The sequence below is a fragment of the Macrotis lagotis genome, chromosome 5 (genome assembly GCF_037893015.1).
Source record: "Macrotis lagotis isolate mMagLag1 chromosome 5, bilby.v1.9.chrom.fasta, whole genome shotgun sequence".
Classification (NCBI taxonomy): domain Eukaryota; kingdom Metazoa; phylum Chordata; class Mammalia; order Peramelemorphia; family Peramelidae; genus Macrotis; species Macrotis lagotis.
Genome location: NC_133662.1, coordinates 88,241,809 through 88,261,970, shown reverse-complemented (window position 1 = coordinate 88,261,970; position 20,162 = coordinate 88,241,809). Strand labels below are relative to the sequence as shown.

General features: G+C 32.4%; 1 protein-coding gene across 8 annotated transcripts in view; it reads left to right on the top strand.

Moving 5' to 3' along the window:
* EPHA7 (EPH receptor A7) overlaps positions 1-20,162 on the top strand; it is a 220,177-nt gene that overhangs the window by 114,464 nt on the left and 85,551 nt on the right. The window contains exon 6 of one of the 8 annotated variants that reach the window (XM_074187187.1): positions 10,435-18,332. The exons of the other annotated variants lie outside the window; for them this stretch is intronic. Within the exon in view, the coding sequence (XP_074043288.1) occupies positions 10,435-10,478 (44 nt within the window). The 3' untranslated portion in view covers positions 10,479-18,332. Of the gene's footprint in view, positions 1-10,434; positions 18,333-20,162 lie in introns of those variants that run through there. 8 annotated transcript variants of the gene reach the window in all.

Below are 20,162 nucleotides of genomic sequence, written 5' to 3'. Positions count from 1 at the left end.
GTGTCCCACTAAGCCATAATCTGTCATATCAGTAGGAGCTATTTCTGAGTTCAGAAATAGCCTTTTCCTCTTTTTTCAATTATTTATTTCTCTAAAGCTATAAGTAGCCTTTATTAATCAAAGAAACAAGTTGCAAGATTGAATGAAAAACTGATTTACTTCATTGTACCAATATCACAGGGAGCAAGTTTTCTCTTCAGGTAACTTTTTCTTCTTCATAAAATCATCATTAGATTTCAGTAATAGTCCTTTTGTAAATTGATTATATTCAATTTGTTTCAGTAAAATTTGACCATTAAGATCTCTGATAACTTCTGAATTTGGTCACTTGATAATTCAAAAACATACAACATGCTCAATGGATACTGGATTGTCTAATTAAAGCATGACTTAATAAAATTGTATGTATAGTACTTAAGAAGTTCATATCCTCTTTGGTCTCTGTCCTCTACAGTAAGTTACTCTAAAAAGAAGTTAGATGTTTTAGAATATCTATTAAATACTATGAAATCACTTAATATTTGATACTTTTCCAACTATTCTGGTATGACAAGTGCCCATAGTATGATACAGCTGAGGAGTGAATCATGCCTACTGCCGGCCACATTACCCTGGCAATATTCCAGAATGTTACCCAAATTAGATTAAAGTGTAATTGGGAAATAGATAACAAAATATTTTTTAAAAATAGAATGTAGCTATTGTTAATATATTTTTTCTTGTTAGTATGTAGCCTTCAGTAATCCTTATATACAGTTTAGTGTCCTAGTTTCTATTTGAGCTTGACACCACTGAACTGTAGCATTAAAAACCACAAACAAGTCAAATCAGCAAGTACTTATTATGTGCTTACTATCTTGCCAGGCAGAGTGCTTAGCTTTTGGGAATACAAATACTCACTTTACTTTGCATCAGCTGCTCTGCCGGATTTCAATCCACAGAACTAGACACCCCACCAAGGATAAAAGCTCATCACAGTGAAACCACCATGCTGCTAACTCAAGCTAATATCACCTCCTTCAGCCTCCTCTCCACTTTGACAGAGTAACAGACTCCTCCCAATGTCTTCCTTTATATAAGGCAGAATCTGGACTCTGTTCAACTCATTCTACTTTGCTTCTCTTTCTCATTTCCACTGAACAAAATAACCCCTGATTATTGTCTCAGCCTCCTGCCCATTTTCCTTCTTTTTCTGTGTTGATTTCCTCTTTTGATTGGAAGTTCTTTGAATGCAAAGATTATCTTTCTTTTTATTAATATATCTCTGTTCACTTAGCATAGTTCCTACCACTCAATAGGTACCTAATAAATGCTAATTGGATTGAATTGCTATCATAACACTTTTATATTGAATCTTCTTGCCATTGCTTTTTGTACAGCTTTAGTATACTCAAAAGATATCCCAAAATGCTAGATATCATCTCATCCAATTCTGTTATTCTGTAGATTAGTAATTTAAGAGCCTAGAGAAGTGAAGCTGTTTGCTTGAAGTGACATCTTATAAAAAGCAGAGTTAGGATTCAAATCTAGGGCTTTGGATTTGTATTCATCATTTCTTCTAGTTTACCAATTTATTGCAATTGATATTTTTGTTTTGGCAGAATGGTGCTATCTTTTCTAAAACAATACAAGCAAGGTATTTTTAATTTTTCTGGTAAAAATGGAGTAGTAAGGGAAGCAGCTAGATGGTGCAGCAGATAAAGCCCCAATCTTGGAGTCAGGAGGACCTGAGTTCAAATCTAACCTGATAATTACTAGTTGCGTGACCTTGGGCAAGTCACTTAACCCCATTGCCCCACAAAAAATTTTTTTTAAATGGAGTAGTAATACTGATAATTACAGTAATAGCAAGTTATACTTTCAAATATATACAACTATCTACACATATATCTTTAAGTTTTATAAATCTTTTTCTCACAATAATATGCATAAATATTTAAGTCAATACTGTAAATATGTCTTACTCTCAAGTTTTCTTTCCCTAAAACTATTTGTTCTACTGATTTATATCCAGATTTTTTTCAGTTAAAATCTGGACCTTAATAATATTGGAAACAAATGTGTTATTAAAACTTGCCATATTCACCTTAGTCAATATGATGTTTTAAGGAATGGAGGTCTTAATAGGAATAATATATATATATATATATATATATATATATATAGTTAATAAATCTGTACTATAATTTATTTCCAGGGAAATGATTTAATATTATTAGGTAAACAGAGATTAAGACCAAATCAATGCTTTTTTAAAGTGCTTTTTCTATCTAGTATCTTTCTACTCATTCATATATATGCTAGGAGGAGGAGGCATTTGACCTAGATCTTGAAGGAAAAGAAGGATTTAAGGAGACTACAGAAGGAATCCCTTTAGGGCTTTGCAAATTTATAAAAGCAGAGTAGGCTGGTAGCGAAATTTGGCTAGGGTAGTAATATGAAAGCATGAGTGACTTTGTGAAATTGTAAAGTATCTGTAATGACACTAATCTTCCCATAGAAACAGTTCACATTTTAAATGCCAACATCTACTGGTGTTCTATATGTCAGCAAGATATGGAATGCAAGTCTCAATAAAATTAAAAACTTATACCATATAGAAAGCAATGGAAAGGATAAATAGGACAAGCAGGATGGAACATACACGTAATGAGGAACTCCAAAAAAAAAAAGAAAAAATGATGCCATCAGGAAATAATATGAAAGAAAGATAAGATGGGTTACTGACTTGTCAAAGAATGGCAAGTGAATGGCCTAAGTCCTCCTCATATACTCTTATAATGTCAGTAGAATTTGAGAAAAATTTCCAGCATTATGAAGAGAAACACTTGAGGAATTTCCCTTCATTGAAACTCATGGGGAGATATGATCAAAAGTCACACAGGATGTGTAGGCGTGAATGAATTGCAGACTGCATTAATGGATGAAATTTCCTAATCATGACCATAATTTTATTTTAATATTGTTTTGAGAATAATGTGAAAATTTGCTGAAAAGAAAGGTTAGAGCCATAACCATGAAAGGACTTGAGAAGAGAATATGGAGTTCCTATTTTATTTGACCAGCATTGAGGGAAGAGGGCATCCTGAAGACCCTTGAAAAGGAAAATAATAAGTTTGGGTTTCCATATTAGGAAAATTACTTTGCCAGTGGCTTGAAAATATATTACAGAAAAGGAAACTAGAGGTAATGTGTGCCCTTGGAGTTTTTTGCATATTCAGTCAGCATAATTTCATGTCTAAATTACTTCTCATTAATACAGTCCTCATTAATTTGGGAATAGGAGTTAGAGTTGCACAGGATCAGAGATGCAGGTGGTCAGAAGAATGGAAGAGACATCTGGTAAGGAGAGTGCATTGGTTAAAATAGTTGACCGTATAATATACTTCAACTACAAAGAGAAAATAAAATAGTATGGTCATGCTAGCCTGACTAAATAGGAGAAGATGAAGAAAAACAAACTGAGCAAAGGACAGATTTGATTGTGGGAGGCCAATACAACTATCCTGAGACTCCATTCTCTCACCTGTAAAATGTGATAATAGTTCTTAGACTATCACCCATCAAAGTGACTTATAAACTACATAGAACTTTAGAGGCATGATGTAATATTAATTGGGTTTTAGATTATTCATAGTATCATATTTTCTTGTCCTCCTTACTTATCCCAAAGCTGTAGAATGTATTTGGAATGCTCTATCCCTGTCTCAAATATATCCTGTCAATAGGGTCCTCCTTTAGTCCTACTTAATTTCATATTCTCCAAATTTTAAGAAACTTTTATTTCCTTTCCTTTTCAAAACTGGAAATTAAGCTAACCACTGCAGACTACAGTCTCTTTCCTCTTCTTCCCTCTTCTTATTTTTTAGTTAAGAATTTTAATTTTAATTTTTTTTAATTTTTAAATTTTAAATAAAAAATTTTTAAATTATTTTTGAGACCAAGTCTCTCTGTCTTGCCCAGGCTGAAAGGGAAGTGATAATTAATAGGCCCACTCCCAATGCTGATAGGCACAGAAATTTTAACATGTTCCATAGACTTGCTCTCGAGGGTTCACCATAGGAGTAGGGTAGGAGACTCAATCAGTTTAGCCCACTGAACCCAGAACTCAAGCTTAAGCAACCCATCAACCTCAATCATCAGGGACTTAAGGCATATGCCACATGCCGGGTTTAATTAATTTTAGCACTAGTTTTGGAATACCTGTAGTTATTTCCCATTCCCTGTGGGATATGTTTCTTTTGCATCTCAAAATTCAAAATTCACAAAATCTATATCCTTTCCTCTTCAAAGAAGTGCCCTTTATTGTAACTTCTTTATTTGTGTCTTTGGTTACTCACTAAACTCTTCCAAGGTCTAACTTTGAAATTATCTTTTATCCACTTTTTCCCAGCACTCACACACGACTTGTTGCCAAGTCTTATTAATTCTTTTTCTAAAATATTTCAGATTCATACCCTTTATTCTACTTACCTGAGTTGTATCTCACCCCTTCTTCACCTCTCATCATATTCTTATAATCATAGTTACCTTCAAACTCATGTTTCTGCCAACAGTCTATCTCTTCTTCATTCTCTCCTAAGTAATTAGCATAATGCTTAACCCAGATAAAATTCTTAAGCTCCAGAACTGTGGGTTATAGGAAAAAGTATCAACTCTTGATCATGTCATTTAAAGCCATTTATAATGTGTCTCTAACTTACTTTTGTGGATTCATTTTATATTATTACTTACCTTATTCATATTCTAACAATATTTTTCATCTGCTATTCCCCTCTTGCCCTCTCACATCTGCATTTTCTTACTTACATTTGGAATGCTCCATCTCTACTGTTAAATATTCGGGAAACTAGGCAGAATCATGCATCAAGTTTTAATCTCGCCTCTGACACTGATTGTATGACCTTGGACAAGTCTCTGAACCTTTATGAGCTTCAGTTTCCTCTCTTTAAAAAGTCAGGGTAATGATATTGGTTTTTGTGAAGATCAAATAAGATAAACATATCTAAAGTACTTTGCAAACAAAGTGATTATTAATACTAATAATACTACTACTACTAATAATAATAATTTATTATTATTATTATTATTATTCCTCCATTAAATTTAGGTACAACCAAATCCATCAAATATTCTCTGTGATGCCAGCTAACACTGACTTCTCTCTCCCTCCTCACGTTCCTCACTGTATGTTTGTCTGACTCTCACCTTTGCATTTATCACATTCTGCCTTTTATAATCTGTATAAGGCTAAGTGTGTATACCCTACCTGTTCTTTCTATATTTTTATTGTAAGTTTCTTGAGGTCACAGAATCTCTTTTATTGCTTAATAATTGATTGTTGAATTGGGATTAATTACATACAATAAAATGAATTTATTTGAAAGTCTAACATACTCGAGTATTAAAAAAATATGTCAGGAGTTTTCTCAGGATTCAAGAATATTAAATATAAATGGATTTTGAGCAAATGATTGTTCACTTGAGGGAACAAGAAATGAATATAACACCTTTCTTTTGAAGAGTTCATTTCAGAATGGGGAAAAATATTAATATTGTACTCTTTTCCTAAGCAAACATATCAAAAGATAGTATAAACACTTCTGTATTAGGAGAGATAACAACTCTCAAAGACTTCTATGGTTCACGAACTCTATGGGCTTCTGCATGGACAGCTTAATTTTTGATAGCTTAAAGTTGACCACTGATGTTACTTGAAGGTAAGGTTGGGTCTTTCGTTATGTACATCAGAGAAAGGAGAAGGCCACCTGGAGTTAAGATTTTAATATTTCAGTTGTAGAAAACTATCTCTGAAAACATTGCTTTTCATACAGATTTGGTGTGAAAATGTTTAACTGAACAGACGGAGATCCAGCTGGTAGAGTATATGTTTGTCAGGGTATCTGGCATTTAGCTACATCCAAAAATGATATCAAACTGAAAGATGCTAAAGAGCAGCATTGTATGAAAGCCAAGATGACACACTGGGTTTGATCAGACAGGGTTAGAGTTCTTTCATTTGGAGGTTTTCTAACCTTGTAGGGATATCTTTTAATCCAGATGGAATTTTGAAATTAAAAAAAAAACTCTAGAAATTTTTTAATGAAAGAGTCAAACAGCTGTCTGACTGATAGCTTTATCACAGCAAGCAGTGAAATTCTACATTTTTCTGATGTTGGTATTTAGTACCCAATTAATGAGTAATGCTTATCTTTAGAAATTCAATGATAACATATGTTTCTCTGAATTTTATACTGTCTATACTTTTCCTTTTAATTCTTATGGCTTCGTTATAAGAACCACAACTGGGTGTAATTGTTTAATACAAAAGTGAGAAAATGAAAGGAAGCTTGATTGGGGGTGGGGAGATGTCATTAATAAACTAGTTAAATTTTGAAATATTCTTATGTCCAGTTTCAAGTTAAATGTTTATTACTGAATTGTAGTAGCATGAAGTTAATAGGTCAGTCTGCTACTTCCTTATATGTTAAGGCATGGTTTATATATATATATATATATATGCCTATAATACCCACTATGAAGGAGGCTAAGGTTGGTAATTTGCCTTAGTTTAAAACTTCTGAGCTATAGAAAGGCTAAACCTAAGTGTGTGTACCTAGAAAGACTGGCGCCAGTATGGTGAATTTCCAGGAATGGGGAGCCACTATGTCCATTGTGATGTTTAAAGACAGACAAACTGGTCAAGGTCAGAAAAGTGGTAGAGACGGAAGATTCTCTGAGCCCGTTAGCATTGGGATCAAACCTTTGAATAGTCACTATTCTTAAATCCTAGGAGAAATGGAAGAGAAAGAGTGAAAAGGGAGACAAAGAGACAGACAGACATTCAGACAGAGATAGAAAGAATGAATCATGTATTTAGTAATGTATACTTGCAGGTGTTTAATAGGTACTATACCAATGTAAGACATTATTGCTTATTATTGTTAACAATAACAACAATACTAAAATACATGAATTTGTATGATCTAAGAGGATTAGAACTCAGTTTGTCCCATGCAATTATTTATATTTGTCACATGAAATCCTTCAGTGTTGTATCATTCTGCTTTCAGCCTAGGGGAGAATCAAGGTCAGTAAGCTCTTAAAATTAATGTTAGCGATTGCATGGAAACTAGAATGACAGTATTGATCTGTATCCATACTTAACTCTTGTGATCTACCACTTAGACACCAATTTCAAATTAACTTTTGACTAAATTGCATGTCATAAATATTCCTACTTTTTAGAAGAATTAATAATTTATGCAACAATGGTTTAAATGAATGTCGTCATGTCATGAATGGGTTGAGAGCTTGCCTTAGAGCCAGGTTCAAGTGTTGCCTCTTAAACATATTGACTTTGTGACCCTGGGCACTTACTTATTCTCAGAGTGCTCTGCATCTCTCATTGGATTATAAATTGGGGGGGGGGGTGGGAGAATGGTGTCATGCTGTTTTGGCAGAGGCAGATTCCTTACCTGGGATTTTTCTTTCATAAATTCATTTCTTATCAACTGTTATATTTTGTTCAATAATGAAATACCTTCTTCAAATAGTTTTATGGCAAAGAATAATTTCAAAACATTTCTTGCATATTCTCTTGGAATTTCTTCAAGAAATAGTACCTATGGGCTTCCCATAGATGGATGGTCAAGGCTCCAGATCTGATTTTAACATCTTGCAAAAATGTATTTCCAAGGATGAAATAGTGGCTTTTTGCCATTAGTAGATCTGAAAATATATAGGCAGAAATTTTATGAAGTTAATAATTCACACTTTTGGGGGTTTCTTGCCAGGAGAGGAACACAGCACCAGCTTTCCAAGTATAAGACTAGCCTAAATGACAGAGAATTATAAACTGAATCCATTGCTTCCCACTTTGATTAGAATTCCATGATGAAAGAACTGAAATAATTTTTAGTAACTTTCCTTTAATGTAGGTAGATATAATATAATGTAGGTAGGTCTTCTATTGCCTCACTTTCTACCAATATTCACTGGTTATTAATCTTTCAAACTCCCCTTGTTTACTTATCTTCAATATTTGGAAAGAAAGGCTTGACAGCATATGGTGCTAATGACTGATTGAAAGGAAACATACTTTGAACAGCTATTTGTTATATATTCCCTAATCCAGAGTTTATGCCTACACTATAATTACTGGATTGCATCTCTACACACACACACACACACACACACACACACACACACACACACACACAAACACATTCTGATAATCTGGATTCTTTGCAATTTACCCCGATTTATTCTTATAAAATATAACCTATCATTCCTCTACAATGAATCTATGACTTAAAGACCTCCTAATCTATTCCCTTAAAACCATGTACATTTCAAGGCAGTTGCCATTATTTTATACCTTTTCCACACCAGGAATACCATTTTCCAAATTCCCCAACTAAATAAAGCCATCCCATCCTTCAAATAATTTGAAACTTAAATTCATTCTCCTTTATGATCCCTACCTTGATATTTTCTTCCCCTAAATTCATAAAACATGTGGCCTGTATTCCTTAACCCATTCTTTCTTTCCTCTCTGCCATATATTATGTACTGTCTACCTGGCTGCCTCCAATTTAATTCTTGGGTAGTTAATTTTAGTGTGTTTGTCATTTTTAAACTAGATTAACTCCTTAGGATAGATGCTGTGTATTTTACATTTAAAAAAATTCCAACCATTTTTTCACTGAATGGGTACATGGGAACCATAGCTTATATATATATGCTTAGAAAAGCATGAAACCTGATAACATTGATATCATATTCTAATAGAAATCAAAATTTGCTTTGAAAACTCCTGACTTGGGAAGCTTGTACTTATCTTGCCTTTTAGCTTTTTAATGCTGTGTCAGGGGTTCACTAATTGTGTTGGGCCATACTGGCTCTAAAGAATTAAATATCAGCAAAGCTGTGCAAGCTTTAAATATAATTTTCCAAATTATATTTTCAGCCTAATGCTTATGCAATTTCACATATTATGAATAAATGCAATAAATTCCTTTATTACAAAATACATCTTTTTCCCCTCAGTTTTAATTGCAAATGTGAATTATATCCAAATTATAATATGTATTTTTAAAATTGACAAATACAAAATAAAGAGCCACTACAGGATTTGGTTATAAAAACTACATTCTTAAGTGTATTTACCAAATAGGAAAGAAGATTATGTTTTTCCCATGTCTAATGAAATTCTATTATATTACATTTTGTGATAATTGTTGTATTCTTTTCAAATAACATAGCATCTTCAGTCTCCCTATCAACTTTCCTATAGCCATATTATATAATTTTATGGAGCTATCTTTTGGAAAGAAATAATTGATGTGCTCGATCTTTATTTTACTCTTACCAATAAATCAGTGTGCTCAGCCTTGCTTAAAAAAGTAAGCAGTATATTCAAATTATTTTGACTGGCCTTAATATTGAAATTTGACATTTACTAAAGTGTTACTGAGTGAAAATAAAAACAAGCATGAAGAAATAAATTTTCTATTCCAAAACAAATCCTCATACTTTATCTTATTTCAAGCAAAATTCATGGTAAATATTAATTAGATCATGGGGTATGTCCTATGGGCTAAACAGAAAGAAGCATTTTTAATAAAAAGACCATGGTGGGTAATTAAAGAGATGAATAAGTGGCAAAATTTGTAACATCTGTTAGGGGCCACTATAGCTATTCTGCTCGTTTAAGAAGGCAGTGAACCCATTGATCTATTTCATTGCTAGGCAGTGTTTGTGAAACTTAAGAAATAGGCCAAGGTCCAGAACAATTCTGATAGAGATATTTATCATGAACTTTTCTAAACAACAGATGCTTTCTTGATTTTGCAAGATATAACTTGAATTACATTTCTTTTAATCCTTTTTTGTTGTTTACTACACATGGTTTATAATGCTTGGTTGTTAATGAAATCATAAAGCAATAATTTTAGCAGAATGAATCTAAATTATTTAATTTACTGGTTATTATTAAAAGTTTAAGGCTAAGTTTGTGTAAGAGAAAAAAGTATATATATGTTTATGTCAGATTTGTTGGGTCAATTACAATTTTTTTAGATTAAACTTTTGTGTGAAATATTAAATTGTTTTAAAATGGAGAGGACAACAACCCTCTAGTTTTATAGATGACAAAAGTGAAGCCTTAAAAGATTAAGTGATTTCTCCAATTACAGAGGCAGAGAGCATCAGATGTGGCATTTAAATCTGGGTTCTGACTTCAGTTTCTGTGTTTTTCCTATGTGGCATACTGCCTCCCTTAGCATAATGAATTGTAGGAGCCAGCAGGGGTATGATGAGTGCTTTATGACAGCCATGTTCAGCCATATTTCTTCAAAAGGAGAAGGAGGAGGAGGAGGAGGAGGAGGATTGGAATTTAATTTTTTATTTTTATTTCTTACCCTTTTACAGCCAGATCCTTTGAACTGAATCCTGCATATGATGAAGTAAGGTAAAGTTAAAGAGTTAATACATCATTAAAAGAGAATGAAATACTAGGAAAGGGATACAATGGCTCTGTCAGTTTTTTCTTCCTTTTTTTATATTTGTTCTATTCATTCCTTTCTTTTGCCTTCCTTCCCTCCCTAACATCTTTCCTGTCCTTCCTCCTTTCTTCCTTATCTATTTTCTTTTCTTTCTTTCGTTATGTGTAAGGCACCAAAAACTTGGTACAGTGGGAGCTGATGAACTTGAATAAGCCCAGGTCTTTTACTCTCAAGGACTTTATACATAAAATGGAGGATAAGATATATAGACAGAAAACTTATCATGCCAGATGGGATGTGAAGATGTAATGAGAGTTTCCAAATTGAGAAGGAGTTAAGATGAGGGCATTATATTCTTATTCCCACATCTATAATTATAGATGTGGGAATAAGAATATAATGCTGATTTAGCTTTCTATCAGAAGCAGGTAGTACAATTCAGTCATGTTACTTGCAAGGCTGAGTGAGCTCTGGACAGTTTCTTTCCATATATTTCATTCTTTAAAACTAACATCTAGATCTCTTTTTCTCCTATCTCCAAAGGTCCCATTAGCAAGGGACCACACACTAGAACAGAGATGCCAAACATGCAGTACTGGCTTCATCTGACTCATAACCCTCCCCAGTACTGCTCAAACAAGATTAAAATGTAATTAGGAAACATTTAACAAAATAAATAAAAATACATTAAAGCCTAGAAAATATTAATTCTTGCTCTTTTAAGTCATTAGTTAAACTTCAGGACTCTATCTCTATGCATATTCAACCCCCATCCCCAGTTAAGCTATATAGTCTCAATCAAGGATTTAGAGATTTTGTTTTTAAAATAAAGACATTTTTCAATGTCAAAAATTTCAAGAACCAATTAAGAAAATGCATGACTTGATATTAGTCTGGATATTTCTTTAATTCCTTACTCTCATAAACAATTCTACCTAGCCCTTAGTCATTGAATTGACATTGCCTTAGACAAACTGAGACCTGGGAAAGACTTAATTTATGAAGGTCAAGGTCATTCACTGTATCCTGGACCTTTGCCAGTTTTCTTGACTCTTGTTTTGCCACTGGACCCCGATGACTTTTGAGGAGACAATTAGACCAACAACTGTGCAGCTCTGCCTCACTTAAATCCAATTCATGAGCAAGTGCAAACATCACCCCAATGACAAAAAAGGATAAACAGCAACAGCAAGATATGACTTAATGGTCCTTATTTCCATGCAAGAGGAATAAATTTAACCTTTCTTTCTTTAACAAATATGGCCACCATCACTACTACTACAATACTAACCAAATTTGAACTGACTTTTCTATATAATTGTTTTTTGGATTTTGTGAGTCAATGGGGTAAAAGTGACTTGCCCAAGGTCATACAGCTAAGTAAGTATTACATGTCTGAGGCTGTATTTGAACTCAGATTCTACTGACTCCAGGCCAGTGCTCTAGCCACTACACCACCTAGCTGCCCCCTTATAGTTTAAGATTTTCAAAAAATACTTATGTATATTATATCATTTGATCCTCACAACCACCCCTGTAAAGTTAATTATTACATATGTTGTTATCCCCATGTCTGAAGTTTTATGATAAACAAAACAGAGAGACTATGATGGGACTTGGTTTGCTAGGAAAGGCTTCAGGTATGTCTTAAGGATTTTTAAGGTATGACTTGTTGAAGAATGGCACAGCATTGCCTTGGACAGTATGAGGGGAGATTGAGCATGTGTTCGAAGGGATAGGGTATTAAGCCAATTTCTTTGATGATACTCTGAATATTAGCTAAGTTAATGAGTTTGAATTTGCTCTAAGGGAATCCTGAAGCAGTTACTTTTTTAAGATAGGGTCAGCTGGTCATAGGAAGTATTCTAGACACCTTGAATTAGTTTTTCTATCCATTCTGAGCTATTGTGGGGCACAGGAGGCAAAAACACCAGGAGATAAATCTATTGACTATGGCTTATTTGCAGTAATATTTGTGGCATGATCTTGCTGACTATGATATAAACTGGGGATTAGACTAAAAGTTCATAACACATGACCTTAAGAAAAAGAACCTGTTCTAGAAATTTCTTCATAGCATGACTGCATTATGAATTATATTTGGGGGACTTTCTGGAAATGCAATTTGAGGTATTTATTATATAAAATAAATCAAAGATAGAGAAGCTATTGTTGGGCATAGAACACAGAGAAGTAAGCTAAATCCTAAGTGGTATATCTAGTCTTTCTAATATACTCATATGTGCAGGTTAGTTTTTGCATGCATTTACATGCATTTGAAAATTTTAATCCAACCTAGGTTTCTTTTGCTAGCTTATATGCCACTAGAACACCTTTCTCTGGCACCATCTGGTGTGTACTCAACAAATGTGAACTAATTATAATGTTAGTTTGAGCAAAACCTAATTAGAATAGTAAATCAACTAAAAAAATCCAGTAATACATTTCCAAGCCAAAGGGTCATGGGGTGCCTGCAACCTTCATCTCCAGTGTGCCCTACATTTGCCTAGCCAAATATAATATAGCTGACAATTTTGAAATGAATACTACATAATCAACCTACTTGTCCTCACACTTGGAAGTGGACTAAAGAGGAACCCTCTTTTACTTATCCCCTTCCAAAAAAAATCCTCACTAAAATCCTACCCTAGAAATTTCCCATGGATAGCTGTATGTTTGAAAAAGACCAACTGGGGAGAAATATGCTAACACTCCCCAGCAGGTAGGTTGACAAAATGTGATATGAGAAATCAGGTTTTAATATTGGGTTATAATTTAGTTTTTTTGGGGGGTTGGATATTATTTTCAAATCTTAGTCCTTTAACTTTTATAACTTCTCCATTTATATAACTTAATTAGTATTGTCTTTGGAATCTAGATGAGTAGGGTATCTGGGGAGTATAATATGGAAATGCACAACATGACTTTATACATTTTAGATAAGGTTAAATATGATGAAAGTGATAGAAAGTTTTAAAATGAATATTATATTATTCCAAGGAAGTGTTGCATAGTGGATAAAGAGCCTGCCTTGTAATTAGGAAGATCTGAGCCCGAGTTCTGCCTTTGAAACATACTGACTAAGAGGACCTGGGCCACTAATTTAACCTCTCAGTGTCCTCAAGCAATTCTTTAATGCCATAAATTACAAATATGATGCAAATCTCTGATGATAGAAGTTTCCTCTTTAAAAATTTTGATACCAATAAAATTACAGGTCAAACTATTCTATTATACTTCCACAAAGATATGAAGGAATTCCTCATATGGAAATTCCATTCATCAGTGTAGGATCATAATTAATCAATGATCTTGTAATTTTAAGACTTTACCTTTTTTTATATCAGAATTAAGAAACTTGACCAGGGTTACTTAGCTAGTTTCAGATAAGGGTGTATAAAACCAGGTCCTTTTCAAATCAAAACCTAGAACTCATTTTACTATGCCTACCTTCATAATCAGGTTCCATCATAAGTTAATAATTACTCCAGATTGTGAAGATCTTAGCCAAACATTGTGCACATTTGGAACTTTAGGCAATAATTAAAATTAACTTTTTAACAATTATTTAAATGTAGAAACTCCTAGTATATAAAGTTCATTCATGAACACAGATCAGCAACTAACTTTCTATAGTCTTCAAAACTTATGGTTACAGCTTTGAGATTGAGTTTTTTTTCTCCCTGGTCACACAGATAATATATATCAGAAACAATTGGATTTGAACCTGGGTCTTCCTTAGATTTATACTCACAATACCACATTACCCCTCACAATTAGACATGAAAAAGAATAAATGCTATTTCAAAACTATAAACTTCTTGCATTTGTAAGTTATATGTATATATTTGAAATTCAAAGGGCTTGGTGGAAAATAAAAATTCATATAATGTCATAACACTAAAATATCCTTTTAATAACACAAATAGTTCCATCATTACAGATATTCTTATCTGGTTTTTCTCTAATGGTATTTCTTAAAGTTATCAATAGTTTGTTATTTCACCTTAGTATATTCAGTACAGGGGTTAACACAAACTTAGCAGGCCACAACTAAATGAAAATTGTTAGCAGTTGCCTTGAATAAAATAGGCAGCTAGCATTATGTAATCCTTCCTAAACATAGTGAGTCTGTGAAGTGTATGTTATTAAATTGAAAAGATTTTCAGAAATAAACTCCCACTTGTCTTACTAGTTATGATTTGAGTGAAATCTGCAAGCTCACCCTAATTATCTGATAGTGCCACTCGATTATTAACCTAACCCTGTAAGTGTAGAAACTTCTTGTTATAGCAAAGTTAATTCACGTATTTTCCCTTGTCTGATTTGTCCTTACAGTTTGCTCTAATCAGCTCTTTTAACAAATAGCAGCCAATTTTGCTGCTCTTCGTTTTGGAAGCATCTTAAGTGTATAAATTTCAGTGGAAGAAATGTCTTCTATTTGTACAGTAATTTTAATATAGATTTCTTTATTGTCACATGGATTGTGATAAAGGCTACTGTGGAGATTAGGCCTACAATGGAATTGTCACAACTGATGTTTTTGTCCTCCAGAGAGATCACCAATAGAGAATAAATCAATAACATATTCCTGTTATTGACAGGGGAGAGACAGAAGAAACAGAGAGAAGAAAAAAAGAAAAGTTGAGTAGAGAGAATATACTAATATATGATGTCACATAGGAATAACAAGGAAATACTATCCTTGAGTCTTTCTTTTAAAAATATTATTTATTTAAGGCAATAGGATTAAGTTGACTTGCCCAAGTCCACCAACTAGACAATTCTTATGTGTCTGAGGCTGGATTTGAACTCAGGTCTTCCTGACTCCAGGGCCAGTGTTCTATCCATTGCAGCATCTCCTTGAGTTTTACAACAGAAAAAAAAATAGAAGTGTGCTAAGGTTCCAGCAGAGAAAGATAATAATTATTGAAGGATTTGAAAATATGCCTTAATTGCTTAATTGCAAGGAGCCAAAAGACAGATATGTTATTAAATTAATAGTTATATATATATATATATTAAACAATACATTTGTATGGATTTTCAAGTTTTTAAAGTATATTAAAAATGAGTGATTGTTCATTCTTGAATATAAGAATTAGCTGACTCTGCAGTAGGGGCTCTAAAAGACAATTGTCTAGATAGTAAGTATTGAACATCAAAATGAAATTGCAAGGGAATTCGGCCATGGGTTCTCCTTATCTTGAGATGTGACCAAACATTTTCATGTGTGACACATTCACATTTTCCTGTGCTTTAAGTGCTCTGGATGCAGAAGGAATAAGCTAAATGGTTTCTCAAGGTCTCTTTCACCTTTGTGGGTTTTATAATTGTGATTTAGATTGACTTTCTTGGGGAAGTTTGACATATAGCCTGGGAAGAGGATACAGCTTTCCTAATTAATGTTATGTATATGTTGTTGAATATCAACTGCTAAATGACATGAATTTTTTTTACTATTGATATTTTGTTTTATTTTTCCAATTACATTATGAAAGTTCTTTCAACATTCATCCAGTTGCATATTTCTGTTACACATTTTTCTACTACCTTCCTTTCCACCCCCATCCCCTTAATGGCAAACCATCTAGTAAAAGTTATACATGTACATTTGCATTTAATATGTTTACATGTTAGTAATTTTTTGTAAGAGGAATTAAGACTAAGGGAAAAGAAATAAAATCATGGGATAGAAAGGAAAAATTGTTTTTTAAAAAAATGAACATAATATCCATCCAGTTTCTATGGGGTTTATTTGTTTGTTTTTGTTTTTTTTTCCTCTGGATGTGGATGGTGTTGTCCATAACAGGTCTCCCAGATTGTTACATCTATTTTAATAAGGGGACTGATATGTAACAAAATATTGGTCCAGTTATACTATAGTTCAGAGGCTGTTTGGATAGCTTCTTATTTTGTTTATTTAAAGCAACGGGATTAAGTGACTTACCCAGGGTCCCACAACTAGGTAATTATTAAGTATCTGAGGCTGTATTTGAACTCAGGTCCTCCTGACTCCAGGGCAGGTGTTCTATCCACTACATCACCTAGCTGCCCCTGGATAATTTGTTCATTAGTAATGATGGTTACACCTTGGTTCACTGGATGCTTTTTATTCGATGGTTTACTTTGTCACTAATGTACATTTATAAATATGTATAATGTTGAATATCATCATGAATTTCACATAACTCTCCCATTTAAAAAAATAATCAGAATGGGAAATGTTAAACATCATTCAATTACTAGAACAATTAATAATATATGTACTATGTACTTTAATCTTATATTATTTGCAATATAATATGTTAAAGGAAAATATCTCAGTACAGAAACAAATCTTGAGAATGAAAGACATTTTTCTCTTTGTTTCTTGGATTCTTCAGGAGGATGCTTATTGAAATGCCCATGGAAATTTGATCTGTAAATCTGTTTCCCCTACATTACTGTCATTTGTTGAATTATATATGAAGTAGCCATTTATAGATATGAGATTTTTTCTGTTCTTGTTACTATCTAAAAAAGAAAGAAAATAGCATAAGAAATCTGTTTATACTGTAAAAACAATGTGCCAGAATTATGTTCAAAATTTATCCTTCAGAATATCCTGTTTCTATTTATTCTTATAAAGAAAGAAAAAGCATTCCCAGGTAATCCTCTGTACATGGAGGCATTAACTTCTGTTGTTCTTCTGATATCAGTTCTGATCTCAACTCAGACATATTAAACTTGTTTAATTTTGCATGTTATAGATTTGCCACATGTGGCCCCTATACAATATTTACCAAGCTTTACAGAAAGAGCATTCTTTGAAAAACATACATTGAAAGAGTTATTCCCCACATCAAGAAACTAGGAATAGTGAAAATTTCTATATGTATTTTAAATGGGTAGAGATGCCATACTTTCTTCTATAAAAAGGAACAAATTCTACTTTACTGCAAGAGAATACATTAGTGTCTAGCAGTAGCTAATTGAGGTGTATATACTTGATTTCAAGATAGAGAGAAGTGGGAATAGAAAATGGAAGATCGGGAAAAAGTAAAAAGAGGGGTGGATTGGGATTGGAAAGAAAGAACTAAGGCAGGAGAAACCAAGATGAAGGAATACAAAGACTAAATGAATAGAGAGAAGAATGTGTAAATATAGGTATGATAGATCATTAGTATGAAGCTTATTTATGAAGTATTTTAGATGGAAATTTCAAGAAAATTTTGGAAAACAGAATTTCCTTAGTTGGGAAAAATAATAAAGTGAATGGTTCTGAGATTTTGATTTATTTATTATCATTTTCTACTCATGTTTCAGTTTTAAATTCTTAACTTTAAGGAAAAAATATTCTTCTGTAAGGAAGAATTTTCCTTCTGTTAGGAAGAATCATTCCTATGTGAGATATTTTACTTTTTACAGCATGCATACTTGAAAGTAATGAAAACAAATTATAGTGATATATACTTGGAAGTTTTTCTGATATTGAAAAGCTTTTCATTTTAATATTTCTAGCATTGACATTTCTTATATAATTGAAAATAATCCTAAAAGTGCAAGTTCCATGCTTGATTCATTGCCAAAATGAATATGAAAGTTCTTATGTCATAGGTCAATGGATGTCTTCTGTAACATGTTGGAACCACTAAAAAAAAATTAGTTTGAAAGAACTGTATTACCTAAAATTCATTTTAAAGAAACAGATGCTTTTAAAATGTATTTCTTTTCTATTTGTGTTATTTAGGATCCCTAATATAGATACTAGAATATTTAAATATATGATTAATAAAGAAATAAATTTATTAAAACATTAAGAGTTGGGAACCAAATTTAAAATTTCCAAACAAATTTAGAACAATTAATTTGCTATATTGAATTACAAATTTTGCTTATTTACTATTTCTGAAATAGACTTAAATTCTAATATTATTTTTATCATGGGAATATATTTAACAAATTTTAACTATAGGCATATTAATTTATTAAAACTTACATGAAATTACTGCAAATCTATTAATATGGCAATTATATCTCACTAGTTTTATTATTTCTATAATTGAGTGATTTTTCTTTAATGCCCAAGAACACATCTAAATATGAGGAATTTCTTTATTGCTACAAAAATATTTATAGTATTTCAAATTAAATTATTTCAGATTCTGAGTTTTTAAGCTTTGGACATAATCCTTTGTCTTTTTAACCCATATTCTAAAGGTGTTATAATTGAGAGTTTTACAGGGGATGGAATAGCCATCATTCATAAGAATTTTTATAACATGTTTGAAATTAAAATTTCCCTCAAAAAATTGAATAAACTCTGAAAATCAATATGACATTTGATTTTGACTTTAAGTAAGATGACATTTAAAAAATAAATCAGAAAATGGAGAGGCCAGAAATTTGCATTTTTTGTATTGCCTTTTTTCCCTTTAACTTTTTTGAATAAAAAAGCAATAAACTACATGCTAATTTTATATCAAAATTGATATTTCATATGAGCAATAAGATTAAAAAATGTTTTACAGTGACTGCACTTCTTAGTCTTGGTATTTTTATTATGAAACAGACAGTAAAAGTTTTCCTTTAAGTGATCCTTTTCAATATGCTGAAGAATTTCAGAAATTAAAGCCACTCTATGTGCCACCTTTTCAAAAATGGTCAGGATTTTGGCAAATATTCATTTATTTAGAAAATGACTCAATCTATTAGAGAGTAACTTCCAAATATTCTATTTTTGAGGTCTGAGCAATTTGCCATTATGATTTCTATTAGATTCATTTTAAAAAATCCATAACAGCATTCTACCAGTTGAGAGCCTTTTATTTTTATTCTTATTATTGTTAAAAGCATTGAAATAATAATGTATTTGATTGTGCTTAGAGGGGGCAATAGAAGTACCATTTTTATTTTCTTATTAGTCAAAAATTATCTTTTGGCATTTATTTTGGTGATATATCTGATTGACACTTCTTTCTCTTCAGAGCAAGTGAAGAAGGACCTCTGAATTCGGCGCAATAAGTTAACAAGAAATAATGTGTAGTTTTTAGAAGAAATAAAGGCCAAGCTTAGTTAAATCGTGAGGTGGAGCTTTGAATTATCATGTGGCACATCACTCAATAGGGATTAAGCTTCAAAAGCCTTAAAATGGTTAGCATTTCATAAAGAATAAAGACTGCTCTGTCTTTTTGGAACCCATCAAATTTCTCTGACTGATTGTGTTGGTTTATTGCTTCCCCTTTCCCACCCTGAATAATGCTGATGGAAGACTTCTGGCTAACTTCCCCTTTTAATGCTGTTCGCTATAACAGCTCACAAAAAATGTAACAATCCATATTCATTAGAAAGAAATGTCGAAATTCAAGACCTAAGTAGATGTTGTTCAACATTTTAATTATTGTCAATTGAGTGTGCAGGTACAGAATTTATTTCTACCAGCTTTTCACATTTTATAGAGATGTTCTTTCCTCTAGAAAGAACAGTGACAGCTCAGATAGCTACCTGGAAATTAGAAAGTGAAAGTAATGTTAGTCCTTTCGGTTAGGGTATAGCATATAGGTATATGGGCTTATCTAGTTAATTTTACCAAAATAAGTCATATTTCCTTACTATTTTGTATCTGCTTTATCTGTGAAATTTTATCCTATCAATCTGAGGGGTGTATAAAAT